Source organism: Aphis gossypii, chromosome X (genome assembly GCF_020184175.1).
Source record: "Aphis gossypii isolate Hap1 chromosome X, ASM2018417v2, whole genome shotgun sequence".
NCBI classification, from domain to species: domain Eukaryota; kingdom Metazoa; phylum Arthropoda; class Insecta; order Hemiptera; family Aphididae; genus Aphis; species Aphis gossypii.
Window position 1 is genome coordinate 17,291,302 of NC_065533.1, and position 18,614 is coordinate 17,309,915.

General features: G+C 23.9%; 1 protein-coding gene across 1 annotated transcript in view; it reads right to left on the reverse strand.

The window, feature by feature from the left end:
* The window catches only part of LOC114121939 (long-chain fatty acid transport protein 4-like), a 45,959-nt gene extending 31,448 nt beyond the window's left edge, over positions 1-14,511 (reverse strand). The window contains exon 1 of the mRNA XM_027984456.2: positions 14,221-14,511. Within this exon, the coding sequence (XP_027840257.2) occupies positions 14,221-14,247 (27 nt within the window). The 5' untranslated portion in view covers positions 14,248-14,511. The remainder of the gene's footprint in view (positions 1-14,220) is intronic.
* Positions 14,512-18,614: the final 4,103 nt, after the last annotated feature.

Genomic DNA, 18,614 nt, shown 5'->3' on the forward strand with positions numbered 1-18,614 from the left:
TGGATCGGATTTTGGGATTGCTGTAAGTAAAACTGTAGCAAAACTACAAAAATATATTGAAAACCAAACAGATTTAAAAACAATAATAACTCTTTGTGAACACTGAGATGATATCGTAATTTTGTTATCATTTTTAAATTATAGGTTTCTTGACTAAGACAGTGGTCCGCAATAATTCTTTTTTTGTGCGTAAATGATTTTTATGAACAATCTACGTCACACGCAGTCACGTCAGGAACGTGGACATAGACGCTAAATTTGTTTTTCTCAGCATAAAACGATAAAACACAAATTACCTACTTGATATTTTAAATGATTTAAGAGCAACTGATTTGAGCTTTTTGAACTTATTTGAACAATGGAATAAGATCGAGATATTCAATTATATTATTTGAAAAATTTATAAAGCCCATTATTATATACTTAAGTTAAGATCTAACTATTTTAGTTTTAAATTAAATAAAGAATTATTACTATTTTGATTTTTTTTTTTTTTTTTACTGACCTTAACATTTTAATGAAAAAGTATGTAAACCATAATTTATAAATAATAAGAATAATAGGTTTAGGTTTTTGCATACATAATTTATTATAAAAAAAAAATATATATATTATCAAAAAAGTAAATATATTAAATACATATAATATACATATATATATACATATAGGTACATTTAAAATGTCCCGGGTTCGAAAAAAAATAATCAAGTAACCCTAGTATAATCACATACACTATAAACTAATTTTATTGTTGGTATTAATTATTCAACTTTATACGGGTAACACGTTTTAAAATAAAAACGGCAATTTTGTTAACTAGTAAATATTTTAATAATCTTATTCTTATATAATACATAAGCACAACGTTAAATTGTCCAACTATAAAATATTATTACCTACTTAAAAATATTGTCAATAATATTATATTAATGTACCTAGGTACTTAAAAACTTACCTAATCTTTTTTACTATGATTTTAAAACTAATTTTTGGAATAAAATTATTAAACATATTTTGAAGGTAATAATTTATTTTGATAGATTATTAAAAAGATAACTTTTTGGAACTTTTGAGTTTTGTTTGGATTTTTTATTTCGAGAATTCTGTTTGTATAACAATATCGAAAACACATTAAATGAAATATTTTTTTTATTCTATTTTCTCACCAAATAGGTGTTTTAAGAAATTCGATTTTATTTTATTTTATTTTTTTAAATTTACAAACGAAACACTGAAGACACACAGGAACACATATTCGTGTAGTTTATTGATCATAACTCGGTTGAGAAAAAATTATATGTCCATATATTATACGTGTATACACCACATTAAATATGTTTTGTTTGTCTTAAAGAAAAATAATGCAAGACGCGTGCTTTATATTTTTATATTTGTTTAAGACAAATATAAACAAATACTGGTATATATTATACCAGTTACCAGATATACCTGTATGGCTGCGTATACCGATTGTAAGCTAAACGTCTCCACGCAGATATAATAAGTATATATACCCACATATGGGTAATAAATAAATGGTATTCCAAAATCGCAATAATGAACAAAGCAATGATAATCATTATTAAAACTACGACATTGACTTACGACAACATAATACATGTATTGTTTATATAACTCTTATAATTATAAGCAAACTTGTAAGTATACGAAAGTACAGACGTAACAGTATTTATAATATTTTGTACCTACTCAAAGATATTCATTACTCATTAGTCATTACATATTTTAAATACATTTGAGAAGAGATATTCAAACGTGTTTACTGAATACTTATTTATTTTGTGTATTCTTTGTTCGTGTGAAAAAAAAAATTAGAAGTTATGATATAAAGAAGGCTGAGAAATTTTAAAATAATGATATTAATTATTTATAATTTAACACATATCATTTTTATTTATTGCGACACCAGTCATTTAAGGAACTTATCAATAATTATGCATGTAACAAAAAAGAATCCTTCAAGCTTTTAAAACAAGCATTAAATATTATATTATATTACATATTATATTATCTACATAATACATATACCAGATACCAACATTACTTAACGTACCAGCCCTACTCATAAGTATAGTATCATAATATCATAAATTAATTTTATATACATTTTTTTTATTATATGTCTTTACAATTAATAATTTTTAAATTACATCAAAAGAACTAAGAGAAATAAATAACTAATCCATTAAAAGTAATATATGGTAGAAATAGTTGGGTATTAAAAATAAAGTTTTCACAAATTTTTCACCGTTTAATAAATTACAAGTTTTTATAATGTTAAATTAAATTTCATAATAACTAATGTAGCATAATATTTTACCGTTACTCACTATGTATATACATATATATATATATATATATATATATTGTTATTTTTTTCTCGTTTGTAAAGAGAAAAGGTCTAATTTTTTTTTTATTTCCCCCTTTTAAAGTACTGATCAAATGTTCGACCAGAAAACAGACTTAATACAAAATATTTTTATTTTGAATAATTTAAATTTTAACAATATAGTTTAGTATTTACTATACCTATAGTTTAATCAAATGTTCCGACGACCGACGACTCTCAAAACTATTTCTGATTTTAGAGATCCTACATTAAACGACGGTTGACATATTATACGAATTCCTAATCATCATACATATATAATATCGACATCTGCAAACCCTTCGTTTAATAAAGTTAAGTAAGAAACAGGAAAATTCATCGTAATTTGAAAATTTAGATAAGTAGGTAATACCTTGATTATTATAGGTACCTGAATCATACTCAAATTTAATAAATCTTATTAATATACTTCGCACATTAAAAATCAAATCTTATTTAATTTATCACAAATCACAATAGGTACATTAACATTTTAGGTAATAAGTTCATAATTATAATTAGATAATTTAACTGTCCATATATTTCAAAGTGTTAACTGTTAAGATAAGACTAATAACTTGCGTTCAACTGTATAAACATAAAATTACTAGTATACCACAATTCTAAATAAATCAATAATACAAATATATAAATTATTATGCTATAAAAATTTACGAAATCAACTTTATTTGATCAATATTGTTACTTTAATTTAATCGAATTTAATTCAATATTATTAATATAGAAAAAACCATTGACATTCATTATTATAATTGAAAAGTAATCATGGTTTTTCTTAAAAAATGTCTGATTATAGGCAATTAATTCCGAAATTTTGAAACATAGAATATGGGAAAATTGCAAGTAAATCAAAAGTCCCATAGACAGTATAGAAAGTATAGTAAGACAGATATATCTCTAGAGCCTGCAATACATTACGTATATCAATGTTTGAACTCTCAAGGTATGTTGTTAAAAAAATGTTTCGATTTCAAAGCACAACAAACCAATAATTTGGCCGAAATTTATCAACATTATAAGTGTTACACAATTTAAAAAAAAACTCCTCATAATATTTAATATAATAGTAGTACATCTACCTACCCATACATTATATAAATTATAGGTGAATAGCAATAGAGCATAATAATAATATCCTTATTATGTTTTCCGTCGTGTGTTGAGATTTTGTTTGAGACTATACGAACACTTGCAACCGTTATATTATTATAACTACTTTCTCTGAAATGAATTAACTGTATAATGACTCGTACAAAACACATCGACACCGTAGGCTTCTATGGACCGAATGTGCGCACAATATCATATTAAATTGTGTGTGTTAGAATCAGAATTAAGACTGTATCATACGATGAAGTATACCTACGATAACGGTCCGTCGAGTAGACTATTATTATTTATACGTAAATGTAATATTATGTATTTATGTTCTATAATTGTCGCTATATTATTTGTCTTCATCGTAAATATAGTAGAATCCTGCACTGCGACCTCACTGCAGCGCAGTCAAAGATGGAACGCGTAGACCGTCATTGATTGCGTCGGTGCTAATAAACTTTTTTCCGGTCACAGGTTAAATAACGCATAGGAAAGTTTTTCATGAGATTAAAATATTAAATTGAAAATTATTGTAATTATTTTTAACTTTCAAAAACATATTTAAAACAGTGATAGTATATGCAATTTTAAATTGTAAATGTACTGTACAATTTAAAATGTTCAAAACTAGCTTTACATAAACATATTATATCAAAACAAACCTTCGCGAGGTCCTCGTCAATACGTTCTATAATAGCCAATAGGTAGCAGATGACTAATGATAAAAACAAGTAATGACAGATTTAAATTGATTATTCTAAATCTAAAATTTACAATATTATATGACGCATAACCAAACATTTTATACGAAGATTTATTGTTTCTCATAATTATCAACCGAGCCCATAATAGTCAAACACTTTCAAACTTATGAGGTATACAGCTACTGGAAAAAAAAAAGAAGACTTAAATGAGTTTCACAATCTAATTATTAACAATAAAACATTAACATTAACATTAACAATTAGAATGATTAATGAATTTTTAGTTACCAATATAAAGAATAATGAACCAAAACAATAATTCGTCGTAAAAATATCGATTGAAAAAAATGCAGTTTCATACATCACTTCAACAAAATAAATACAAAACACATTTTTTGAGTAAAATTGATTTAATTTTTCTGTCACTATTTTTTTAATAATACAATTTTACCTTAACAGTTAATTATTACAACCATTTTGAATATCACTATTAAAAAGGATCAAAAGAATCAAATTTAGTTTTAAACAATCTATAAATATTCTTGAACTGTTTATTAAACACTGAACTATTGTTAACATTATGTTTAAAAACACTAATAAATATTCATTTTATAACTAAGATAATACTCTGCTATTCAGTAGTTGAACACTTGAATTTAGAAGTACTTAAAATAATTTTATTATAATTTTTATAGTATAATAATTATATAATAATCTACTATATTTATATTAATATATTATCATTTTTTCTATAGTTATAGTAATTAAAATAAATAAAAATTATGCATATTATGGATTTTATAATTATTTTGAATAAATTGTCATTAATAAGAATATAAAAATTAAATTAAATAATTGTGAAGCCTGATCACTAGTTATTAAATTATAAAATTTCTAAAATATGTTTTTTATTATTAAAAATATTATAATTAATGATTACAATTAGATTTTATGTAGAATACATTTCATAGAAAAATATTTTGCTCAATATCTGTAATTAAGAAATTGTGTTCTAAACAAAAACGACTGTTAAAAAAAAAAAAAATGCGATACAAGTAAAATGTAAATTATTTACTGCATTGAATTATAATAGGTATATTATATTTATCACGATGATAATAACAATATGAGATATTATGGTCGTCGATAAACATAACAGACATATATGAATATTTTTCATATGCTTTACAAAATAAGATAAAAGTGTTTTCATTTAACTTAAGTCTTAATTTCAAAATCAAAATCATCCGATACGTTTTTTATAAATCGGATAATTTTGATAAAAGATGTTAAGTTTTAAAAATAGTTAAGTATATTAATAATAGCTCCTCGAATATCAAAAAAAAATTGTTAATTTGTTAATTGGTATTTGTTTATATTTTTAACATACAATATGAAAATTGGTCTATAAATTATAAAATATAATGGAGAATTTGTGGTTTTTATAATCTTATTACTCCTGCTACATATTATGTGTAAGTACTAATTTTTAATCCGCTATAACATATAAAAATAATTAATAACTACATATTCAATAATAATAAAATGTTAAAACAATGCAATTTAAATTGAAATATTTTTATGTTATAATTTTTTTCTAATTAAATTGTGACATTGTACTCTAAGTATGATTATTTTCTTTTCTGAAAGTTTTCCACTCAAGTTATGACTCTTTTCACAAATAACCCATTCATTTATTATACAATAGCTACCACTTAAAATAAATAAGAATCTATATTTATTGTATAGTGTATATACTGTTCTATACAGTATTTATAATAATAAATAAATGTGCACAATAGTATTCATTAAGTTTATCAAATTCAATATTAATGATTAATTTTGATAACTGCCAACTGATTCCCATAATTAATATTTATTAGACAGACTCACAAAATTCTATTTTATAGTAGTTGAGGCAGTTATACCATAAATGTGTAACTAATAACTAACTATATCACTTAATTTAAACGAAACACGCTGGGCTACAAAAACTGCGAAAATATTGTTTGTAACTATTTGAATAATATATTTTTGTACTTCCAAAAACATAAAATATTTAAATATTGAATTAATAAATAAATAATGAGAAGTTATAGAGAAAATATTTGTATGACAAACTCCGGTGAAATTTCCGACCTTATCTATCATCCATATATTTATTTTTTTAATACACGATTGCACTTATCGTTTGGCTTGCATTAACTTAATTAAACTTATTTAAATAAATATTACCTTCGAACTGACTTGAACAAGTCTAAAACTCAAACTTATATGCAATTATTAATTTAAACATATTGAACAAGATATTATGAGTAAGTATTGATCGAGTTTGTCTACGTACAAAGTCTACTGATATTGTCAACAAAGTTAGGGTCCAAAATATGTTTTCGTAAAATGTTACACTGAAGTTATCGTTTATCCTTTCTGATTATTAATTTTGCACGGCTATACATGTCAAAATGCTGCATTGTCAGTGGTTATTTTCTGTACAATGAATCATGTTGCATCATGTAATATTGTAGTACGTATGTATAGAGCATATGCTGTACATGGTATTTGTAATATTATTCCTTAATTGTACGATGTATTTTTTGCTGCATCATACTATAGACAGTCAGACAGAGCTATAATATATTTTAAGTACTCTATACTCTTTTTCCCCACCATTCAAATGACTAAGATCCTTAATTTATCACACTTGAAAGGAAATTTGTTTTTAAGATTTGACAACATTTACTTGAACGTTAAAAACCATTATAATATTATACTTAACAATACATAAAAATGTCAAACACATACTATTAAAAAAAACTAGTAGAACATTACATGAAATAATAACACAATACTATATAGGTAAAATATTCATTGCACAAACTACTATGCAGACGCGTAACAGCAAGTGTAATTAAAATTATTACTACAGGAAATATTAGATTAAACCCGATAATTGTATTTTGTTATCTAACCAATTATTAAATTAAAATTTTATATACATAATGTGTTATTTATTAATGAACTAAGCTCTCAGATAGTTACTACCATTTTAAAATCAGTATACGTAAATTTCAAACTTGGAAGACCCACACTTATTTAACCCTTAGTGACCTAAACACATTAACCAGTCAAAAAACTCACTTCAACCTCAGAGATAAATCCTAAAAATGTTGGCTATAGAACATATAGATACTTGAAGATCAAAGAAGATTCTCTAATACGTCTAACATGCGAAATTTAATTTAAAATAAAAAATACACATTGATCAAATACAAAATGAAAACTACACACGAAATCTTAGAACTACAAACAAAATTATAAAATTTTAAAACGAACAAATTTATATAATCTAATTTTGAAGTTAAGAACTAGAAATTTTAAATAAATCTAATTAATATATCTAATTAAAAAAATTAAATGTAGATATCAACTAAAAACAATTGTTGTTAAACCAAATATGATCAATAATAATAAAAAAAAAAACAAAAAAAATTAAATGCATATTAGGATTATGACGTTAAGTTTTTCGTAAAGCAATTTAAAAGATTTATATATTTTGTTATTAAATATATGCTAACATATAGTTTATAACTGTGATGCGTCGACTATTGTTAGTGTTGCTTTATAAATTATCTCAGCTGTCTTCAATTATATCCTTCACTAAAATAATAATATTCTTAAAAATCATTATCTAATAGAACATAGCGTATAAAATAATATGATTTGACTAGCTATCTGCAGTGCTCATGTAGTCATGTTTTCATGAGTAGGTACAACAAATGTCAAATTAACCTTCATCTTTGATATTTTTATGAGAATTTTTCTTTCTTATCAACTGTAATCAAGACATAAGTACATTGCATTAAAGAAATAGATACATATATTAGGTAGGTAAACTTGAAATCAAAGCCTTGAATTTTGATGAAACATATTTTACCATATTATTATTTTTATTATTGTATAACCTGTATAACCAGAATCAGTTCAAGTAATCACCCGACCCAACAGCATAGCACAATAAATAAACCAAAAACCATATTATTCTTTTATTTTTTATTTCTATCTCTGCCCTAAACTGGCATTTTAAAAGCAGAAAATATCAAAGCTATATTGAATATATTTTCATGACGCATTTGAGAACCAAAGAAAAAAGTTTTTACTGCCTTTGCACCCGCAATTTGTACACCCATATACATATTATTCGCTACTCTCAGCCTGTCTATAAGTATTATAATATATTAAATAGATACGCACAATGACGCGGCAAGTATACACAAAGTATAAAACTTGCAGTTACAACAACCTACCTACGCAGCATAATTTAAACGCATTAATGTCACGAATTCATCATATAAATACTAATTTGTTATGAGTTGCTTAACTAATATAGTAAAATTACTCGTCATAATCAAAGAACTCTTGTGTAACTATATAATATAAATGTAGTCAATAGTCATCTATTTACCGAAGGAACGGTGTAAAATCGTAAAGGTACGATAATGGTGGCATTCACAGCATCTCTATCTATAAATACACTCACATTATAGTATTATATGTGTAGGATTATTGACGTAAAATATTGACAGGTGCTTTTAGAAAATAATCTGGACAATCTGTTGAGTCAATATTTTTTCAAGAGAAAGCGTCGTCTAGGTAAACAATATTTAAATGTGTATGTGTGCAATTATATAAAAGCACACACACATCACTTAGTGCTGGTCGGTACTTGAGCATTTCTAACATAGTATTCAGGAGCCTGATTCCCGAGGTTTCAGTATAATAGTATACATAAATTTTATTTTATAAGTTAATAACACTGCTGCAGTATCTGCAGTGTATGTAATTACCCCCGAAATCATAAGGCTGAGCAATGGGACGTGCGACGACAATAGGTATTGTCATGTTGGAAAATTATAACTACACATTGTAATTTTTAGAATAATAATATTTCTGAAATCAGAGGACGAAGAGAAAATATCTAACACAAAAAAATGTGTATAGGTAGGTACATATAGATAGGATTTTTAAGAAATACAAAAAAAACTTAACGCATATATTTAAACACTAATTAATATCAGAGTGCTATAATACATTTTTAAGTTTTCTAAACAATATATACTTGGTATTAGTTTTCAAATACCTATTGTTAAATATTTTTGTTAAATAAATTATTAAGTATTACTATTATAATTGTTTATTTTGTTTTTCAAATTTTTATAACTAAGATGTAACTGCAGGTGCATCGCAGGGGGGGCAAGTAGGGGCAATTGCCCCCCTTGACTTTTCTTAAGTCAATTATCATAATCATTATGTAATATAAAATATCACAAAATAAATATTTCTGAGATTAAAAACAAAAAACGTTCTTTTCACAGAGTGATTTTATTACACTCGATTATGAATTACAAACGTTGTTTATGGCATGTAGTGATGGGGCCAAGTACAGTGTTTTTACTTTAAATTTTTACTTTTTTGTTAAAAATAATTAATATTCAAAGATTGCATAGATATAATAGTTTCTAATGTAGTAATGTGTGGTAGTTCTTAGTTTATTTTAGAAGTTAGAAACATTGAATTGTATAAACAACTTAAAATTATCAAATCAATGCTGTAAGATTAAGTTTTAACTATTTATACATAATTAATAATTTAATTTTTTCGTTCCTACCTATAAGATAGAAAACACGATACAAACAATACTTTAACACTAATCAGATAATGAAAAAACAATTTAAAAATTTTAATATATTGCCCTCTTCTAAATAAATTTCTACAGACGCCCTTGGGTGAAGTATTTTGTATACTATACACACAAATATAAATAAATAATATTATGTTAAGATATTAATAAATAAGAGTAAACGATAATATAATTAAAAAGAACGTAGTTGAAATACATTGACTATTACGTAATAATATAACGTTAGACATTGGTATTGATTAATTACAATTCACTGTAGTTGTAATTGTATCTTAGACAGCCTGTCTATTATATATTTGTATATTATGTATATAATATTAATTATTCATCATATATTTTTAAATACATACTGGTAAATTTGTTGAGATTTGAGATCAATGCAGAATTCTATTGCAAAAATAAAATATGTAATTCGTTGAGATCGTTTGTTAAGTCGTATTTAAAGAGTGTCTGCGTTAGAGTTACCTATGATTATTACTACCTAGTTATGATTATGAGTATTTATGATTAATACCTACGACAAAAAAAGACTATTTTAAGTCAAAAGTAACAAAACGTTGATCATAAATGTTATTATTGTACTAATGCGTGAGGCTCATAAATTATGATAGTTATCAATTTATCATCACAAGACTATATAATATTTTTTTATGAAACATACTGTGATATAAAAACTAAAAATTACATAAACCAATTACCAAATCATGAATTTCCCTACTGTAAATATTATTACAACCATAGAATGATCCTCTGGGATGTGTGGAATATATTTTATTATAATTATGTATTTTGTGTTTATAAATAATAAAATAAATTATTAAGTTATTTTGTCGGATAAAAATTATCAGCTATCTAATAATATTATTAATAATGTTTCTTTTTATTCGTCATTTTATTGTTCAAGCATTAATATGATGGAACGACGTTTTAAAAATAAATTTGAATAAGTATAATAATACATATGTAAATAAGTATAGATAAGTAAGTATGTAACCTGTATAATACTAATATATTATTTCTGAAAACTATATTTACGACACCGTAATAGAACACATCAAATATCAAAATATCAATTATTAATCTGATTTGATTAAAATTATTATCATAATAATTAATATTTACAATTGAATACAAAATTATGTATCAATATACAAATTCTAATTTTTGATATTATCCAGAATTAGTTTTAATCATTATAATACTAATTTTAAACTTAATGGAAGTATAGGAAGAACACATAATAAACGCGTCATTAAAACCATTGGCGATGTCATGTAAGTAAATATTATATATTATAATAGTAATATATGAAATATTTTGTCCGAATTTTTGAAACATATCAAACTTATTTAAAGAAACACCTATTAAAAAATTATTTTTGTCATTTAAATATAATTAACGATTTCACCTCTATATTCTACACACAAATCGCAAATGAGTTTCAAACAACCATAGGCAATCTATGACTTACGAGTATGTTTACACAATAAGTATATACCTAATATAACTCTAATCGATTCCTCACCCGAAAGACATCATTAACAAAATTACTTTTCTCATTACAACTTTTCAGTCCTACCAAATATTTGTATGGTTATAAATTGCGTTTTTCTCAATTTACCTAATTTATTAATACTTATATTTAAATTTTGTATGAACGCATTAATAATTTAATAAACAGGCTTATAGAAAAACAAAACATGTTTGTCTTTATTATTCTAGTACTACAATAGATTTTTTAGTCCAACTAAGTATGTAGGTACTTAAAGTATTCTCGGTTGAGCATAAAGTATACATATATAATAACAAGAGAATTTTGTTTAAACATTTTAAATTAATTAAAAATTAGTAGTATGTAGTTATTTAGACTACATTCAGTGGCATTGACCTCTGTGTATACGTAACGTGGAAGGGGATGGATGGTACCATGGAGGGCAAAGATTAAACCATAGGTATACATTAAAAATACAAGTTATAGATATTTGGACATAAATACATGAATCAGAAACGTTGGTGAAGAATTTCCACAAATTAATCATGTGCAGTAAATTATATATACGTCTAACTTATTTGCATATTGTTTTAAAAATAACAGATTATAAATATATTTTAATAAAAAAACTACATGAAACTTGTTCCGTATTTTAGTGTAACAAATTCACTGTTAACTGGTATCTTTTATCTCAGATAATATTTTTGTGCAATACCTTTTGAAGCTAACATCGGCGGCACTGACTACTTTAATGATCAATTTATAGATTATTCAGTTATATAATGCTGTTCGGACATAGAAACATTTAAACATTTGTCAATCGCTATTATTCAAATTTGGTACTAAGTAAACTATAAATAAATATAATAGGTTGAGCACATTCAATAAATAATAATAGAGGAACATTTGTTTTTGCACGAGAAATAACTCTAATGTTTAACTATTTTCTATTACTATATGGGGTTTAATATATAATCTATATTCCTATTCACTACGGGTTTATTTGATTGTTAAATCATATTAGTAGAAATTCAAATAATGTAAATATTTAGACACATACACAGTATATGTAATATGTTAATAATACATATTATATTAAGTATACAGCTATATACTATATATACTTTTATATACTTTTATATTTGTAGAAATAATTTTATTGTAATTAAGTTTTTCAACGTACGTGTATAGAATATACAAAATAAACCAAAACTGAGAACAATAAACGACCTAAAATTATGTACAAATACGTAAATATTTTTTAGTTTCTTACAATATTTGTACATTTTGCACATATTAAATTTTATGCTCATGAATAACTTATAAGTTTTTATTTACTGATCTTATAAATATTGTTGAATATAATTGAAATATTGTTGATAACTATCTATATACTCGAAGTAGGCTGCAGTGGAGCAACGTATCAATAACGTGTCATTTTTGGCAAAACAGAAAACTTTGTATCATGACAAGGTTATTTAAGCTCGATATCAATCAAATCTGATGATAATATTGTTGGTTTAACATACAGTAGGTAGGTAAACAAACAATACGTATTTAAACACTTAATTATAATACCTAATATACATTATTATCTCGTACAGATATAGACTAGAAATTTGTCCTTATAGTCATAAGATGTAAATTATGTGGATACACATGACAATTTTTTTTAAGACCTTAACAATTAAACAGCATACATATACAGTTAATAAACATGCGATGTATATCCATATAAACGCATCAGTTGGAACGGCGAGTATCTAAAATTATAAAGTATACACATACAATACCTACCACAAAAAGTACAATGAAAGAAGTACTACACGCAAATAATAACCTTGTGCTGAACATAGCATTATGATGTTATAGGTAGGTACTTAAATAAATAAATTATAATAATTACTAAACAATCATATAATTTAAGAACGGATATGAGAATTTTAACTAAAATGTAATAATTTATAGTTTATATAGAAATATTTCTCAAAACAAAATCCTAAAGTTTAACATACATGTGTAAGATTTAAATGAAAAAACTTTTTTTTTACCTAATAGAAAATCTTATTACACACGAATACATCATGATATACATCTGGACGTGCTTTTATTTATTTATATTAAAATTATAAAACGGGCACAAGGCCCAATATTTTTTCCTAGGAAAACATATTATAAATCATAATTATATAAAAAAATAAAAATAATAATTCAATGACGTTTAGCTAGTAAAACTAACAGAACAGCAGAATGCATTTAGTAAACCAAGGGCGAGTATAGAGGGTTGCTGATTATATGTAAATAATATAAGCTTATAAGCAAATCCACTTTTAAAATATAACCTGAGATTAACAAAAATAATTATGGTTTCAATACTTAATCTATTAGTAAATGCGATTTACTTGTTATAAAAAAGCCTGAAGACCATTATATTATCTTACAATAAATTCCGCCCACGCGCATTGATAATTTGAATTAGTACAATAAAATATTTTTTTTATAACATTTCTTAGGTACATAAAATTGATGATTATTATAAATAGTATTTTATGGTATTAAATATAATTTGTAACAAATTTACCAAGTTATAACTACATTTAAAATAAATATTTCAAACGACAATTTTTAGAAGTTACAATCAATAACTATATCACGCTAATAAAAATAAAAACTCAAAATAAACAAATTGTATTTATTTTCAATTACCTACTTTAAATTAAATTTAGGTATAAATTAATTCTTAATAGTACATTCATAAGCCTACACCATTAAAATTCATAAAAATATGTATAATATAAATCTTTGGTATTATTCTTACCTGATCGTTAATATCACAAGTTTTCATACTTATTTCTCGTTCAATTAAAAAAGAGTTACACCGAATCAAATAACTACAATAGTTAATGTTGGTCAGAATTCATTTTTCTCCGATTACTTTGGTCCACACCATAAATATAACTCAACATAAAATACGAATTACATACTTTGTTTACACTATCAACATTTAGAGAGATAAAAAAATGTAAATATATTATTTAGGCCAAACAGAACAACACGCACGCCATAAAAAAAAATACGAGATCCTGATCGAGCCGGTCTCTCTTCACTGGCATGATGATTGTCGCTGGTTCACCATGTGTTCTATACTCGATCTAATAAGAGGGGAACATAACCAGTAATGGATTTGGAGGAGTACAATTCAAGGAGGGGATTATGTACGTCTATTAGCACGTTACATTTGAAATCACCTTCGAGAATAAATAATAACAACAAAATGGAATTTGAAACATCATCTTCAATCATTAGAAAAACTATACAAATTGAAAAAAATAACAGTACCTAGCTATACTGACATTATTATTTTTTTTATTAGTAAACTTGATTAAACTTACATAGTTAATATGGTGTTTATGTGTTTAAGTTAGAATATAGACAATTGTAAGTGGATTCATACAATTTTAGATTTCTTAGCATAAGCTTACACGCTTAACTCATATATCTCAGTTGTGATCGTTGGTCTGACCACCGATCGATACATTGTGTGGTTCCCGATACCAATAATTACAATTTATTTATTTTTAGAATTAATAACTCAACAAAATTATAGTACATTTAACTAACGATAAAAATGTTAATTAATTTAAAATGAATTAAATAAAAAGAAATATACAGTGATTGTATTCGAAGAAAATGTAATATAAATGTATGCGCTGTATCTATTATCTAATTTCTAATAAATAAACCGAATACTTAATAAAATTGGACATACAGCTGTTGTATATTTGTTATATTATGTATCCAGTGTATACCAAATCAATGATTAGGGCATTGTAATAAATGTGTATTAAATTTTAAATTAGTAATATATTCGTTATTTATAGGGAAAACGATTCTGACGCGAAGAACAATTCATATTTATTGAAATATTTTATATTTTACAAAAATAATTTTTTTTTAATATCATTTTGAATTGAAATAACTAGAGTAAAAATTCTAAGATTACAAATAATATTTTTAGATTAACTTTAAAATTGTTATTTTTCAATTAAATAAGTATCTAATTGTGTATTTTTGAATTTTTTTAATGACGGTGAGTCAAATGAATATAATATCATAAATAGCTGAAAATTAGTGTAACTCTATTGAATATATAGTTTTATATTAAATTAATAATTTATGTCATAGTAGTATGTTTCAAGTTTCTATAAGTCTAATATTTTTTAATTACAATAAGATAATTAAAAAAACATTGTTAATTTACGTTGAAATATCAAATTTTATCACAATTTGAACTTCAAATGTTCATTTAATATCAACGTAGATTAATAGATTTATTTTTTTTTTAACTCCAGTAAAATAACTTAATTTGAACATTGTATTTTATATTTTCAAGTTCTTCAACGGAGCTTAAACATTATGGGACGCTACACCCGCAATTTTTTTTTCCGTCTTACAAGTGCGTATAACATGACAAATCTACACTTGGCAGTTCACATTTAGCTTCGTTAGCTTTAATACTAGAGTGAACTGTGGAGAAATTGTATGGCAAGAACCTTATCCGTGTTTAATGTTTATATGTTGTTTTTACGATAATTCATTTTTTTTATCGAGTTTTACATAAATAAATAGTGCAGTTTAAAAATGCTCATGACTCACTTAAAAATGGAATTATCGTAAAAAAAAAACAAGATACGAACACAGATAAAGTTTTTACCAATCATAATAAGCCGATTCACTCTAATAATTAAGCCAACAAACCAAAGAAGTGAAACGTGAACTGCTGAGCGTTGTTTTGCTACTACACACTTGTAAGAATAAGACGAAGACAATAAATGCAGCCATGCAAGTAAGCGTACTCTTTTTATCAACATTTGTAAAAAAAAAAAAATTTTAAAAATCAAATATTTATACTTCAATAACTCAAAAAAGCTAAAATGTATTAAAAATTATATCATGTCTAAAAAATGCTTTAACATAAAAATTTCAAGCATCGAATATTATTTGTTTTTTAAATTTTTAAGTTATTAAACAATAAATTAACTTTATCAATAATTAGTAGGAAAAACAGTAAAAAAGCGACTTCCTCGGTTTTTGCGATTTATACTATGTAGACAGGATTATTCATAAATCATAAGTTATTCTTGCAGGCCAGTTACAGCATTCTAACATTCTAAAAATATAAAAATACATATGCACAATTTATTTTTATACCATGTTCAAATGTTGCTAAGTTAAATATTTAAATGAAAATGAATTTTTTGTTTTCTAAAAATGTTAGTTATCTTGTAATTCAAAAACATTAATTTTGGGGACATAATTCATTTTACCATTATGTAAAAATGTACATTTTATATATATATATTTCACACAATACAATATTCATAATTATTGGACTTATTTTAAGCTATTTATATCATAAATCTAATCACACTGTTATACAATATACAGTATGTCAGCATTGGCTTATAAATTATAAATTGACAACAAAAATATTATATTATATTTGTATTGTCTATAATATATTATAAGTAGGTTTGTAAAGTTTTTGAAAAAAATAGATGAATCTACAGCAATACTATTATTATTAATAGAACAATTTTTAATGATAATAAGGAATGTTCATCTCCTCTCAGTATCATTTTTTCTATTCGATGAATTAATGTTGAATTCTAATTAACACATCCTTTATAGTGACCTACTGAATTTCAAGGAACACTTGTTACCCTACTAATAAACTAATAGCTGTAAACTGACTTCCTAGTTTTTTTTTTTTATTATTTATATTTATAACAACTTAATTTTGATAATTACCTAAACTTAATTCAATAATTTAATGGAATACATTCTTTGAATTATTCTAAATTATGTGTTTTATTTTTAAAATATCAGATTATAACAAATACCTTATAAGCAATTTAATTTAAAAAGGAATTGAGTAAAATAATACATTACATTATTTCAAACATTTCATAAAGATATTTTTATGTATTTAAATTCTAATATTCATGTTTAGTTAGTTTGATATTTTGATTTAAAAATATATATTCTTGATTAATGTTTTAAAGTGAGTAAATAAGAAATAACTTATAAAAAAAACATGAAATCCAGAAAAAAAAATTCCTTTTTTTATTATAATTGAGAATTTTAAAAGTGCGTAATATATTTTTTTATCGGTTATAGCAAACCATATAGTTGATTAGCTGAACGATAAAAATTTGATAATATTATTTGTATTAGTAATTGTGTTAACTGTGTATAACTATACATTTACTAAACTGAATATTATATCTAAAAAAAATATGTGAAGTAAAGTAATAATTATAACAAGTCTTTGTAATTGTAAATAGGTATTTAAATGTAATTAGTATTTACTAATTGTTTTATCTTACATAATTTAATAAATAAATCAAAACTAAAAAAAAAAAAACAATATTTTTTTAGTGAAATATTGAATACATTTTATAATGAATAATAATTTTGAATCCTTGACATTCAACATATACAATTTTTACTGTACTTTCAATTACTAAACAAAAGTATTACTTATTATCACTTGATAAAAAAAAAAATTGTTTACCTAATAATTTAAAACATGTTTTTTTCTAATAGTGTCTTAAACATGTTTATTATACAATTTAATCATATTTTAAACAAAATAAAAATATCGGCCAGTACATAGTATATAAGGATGTAAGTTCCAAATAAAAAAATGAATGTATGTAAATAAATTCATAATATAATAGATGAACTTGAAGGCATGTAATTAAATATAATATACCCAGTAGTTACATATAACTACTATAACTAATATAAATGTATAATTGAAGTGTGTTCTAAATTTTGTAAATAAAAAATAAAATTTATAAATATTGATGGCTGATGCAGATGCGTGTGTACTGTATACATTGAAATTATCTACTATAGAAGTGCAAACTTCATCTTATTGATACTTAATAAACATTAGTTAAATAGAAATTTATTAGTAAAAATTAATAAATATTAATCTTAATAATATTATCTTTTCTTAAGATAATATAATTATGTATTATAAGAAATAACCCAATATCCACTATCAAAAATCCAGATGATTGTTGTACAAGTAGTGAAGCTACACATATTTTATTAGATTTGAAAACTTTCTTTGAAGTTAAAGTATGTAGTTCAAAAATGTTGACATCATTACAAATAGTTTTGAAATGGCAATAAATGAGT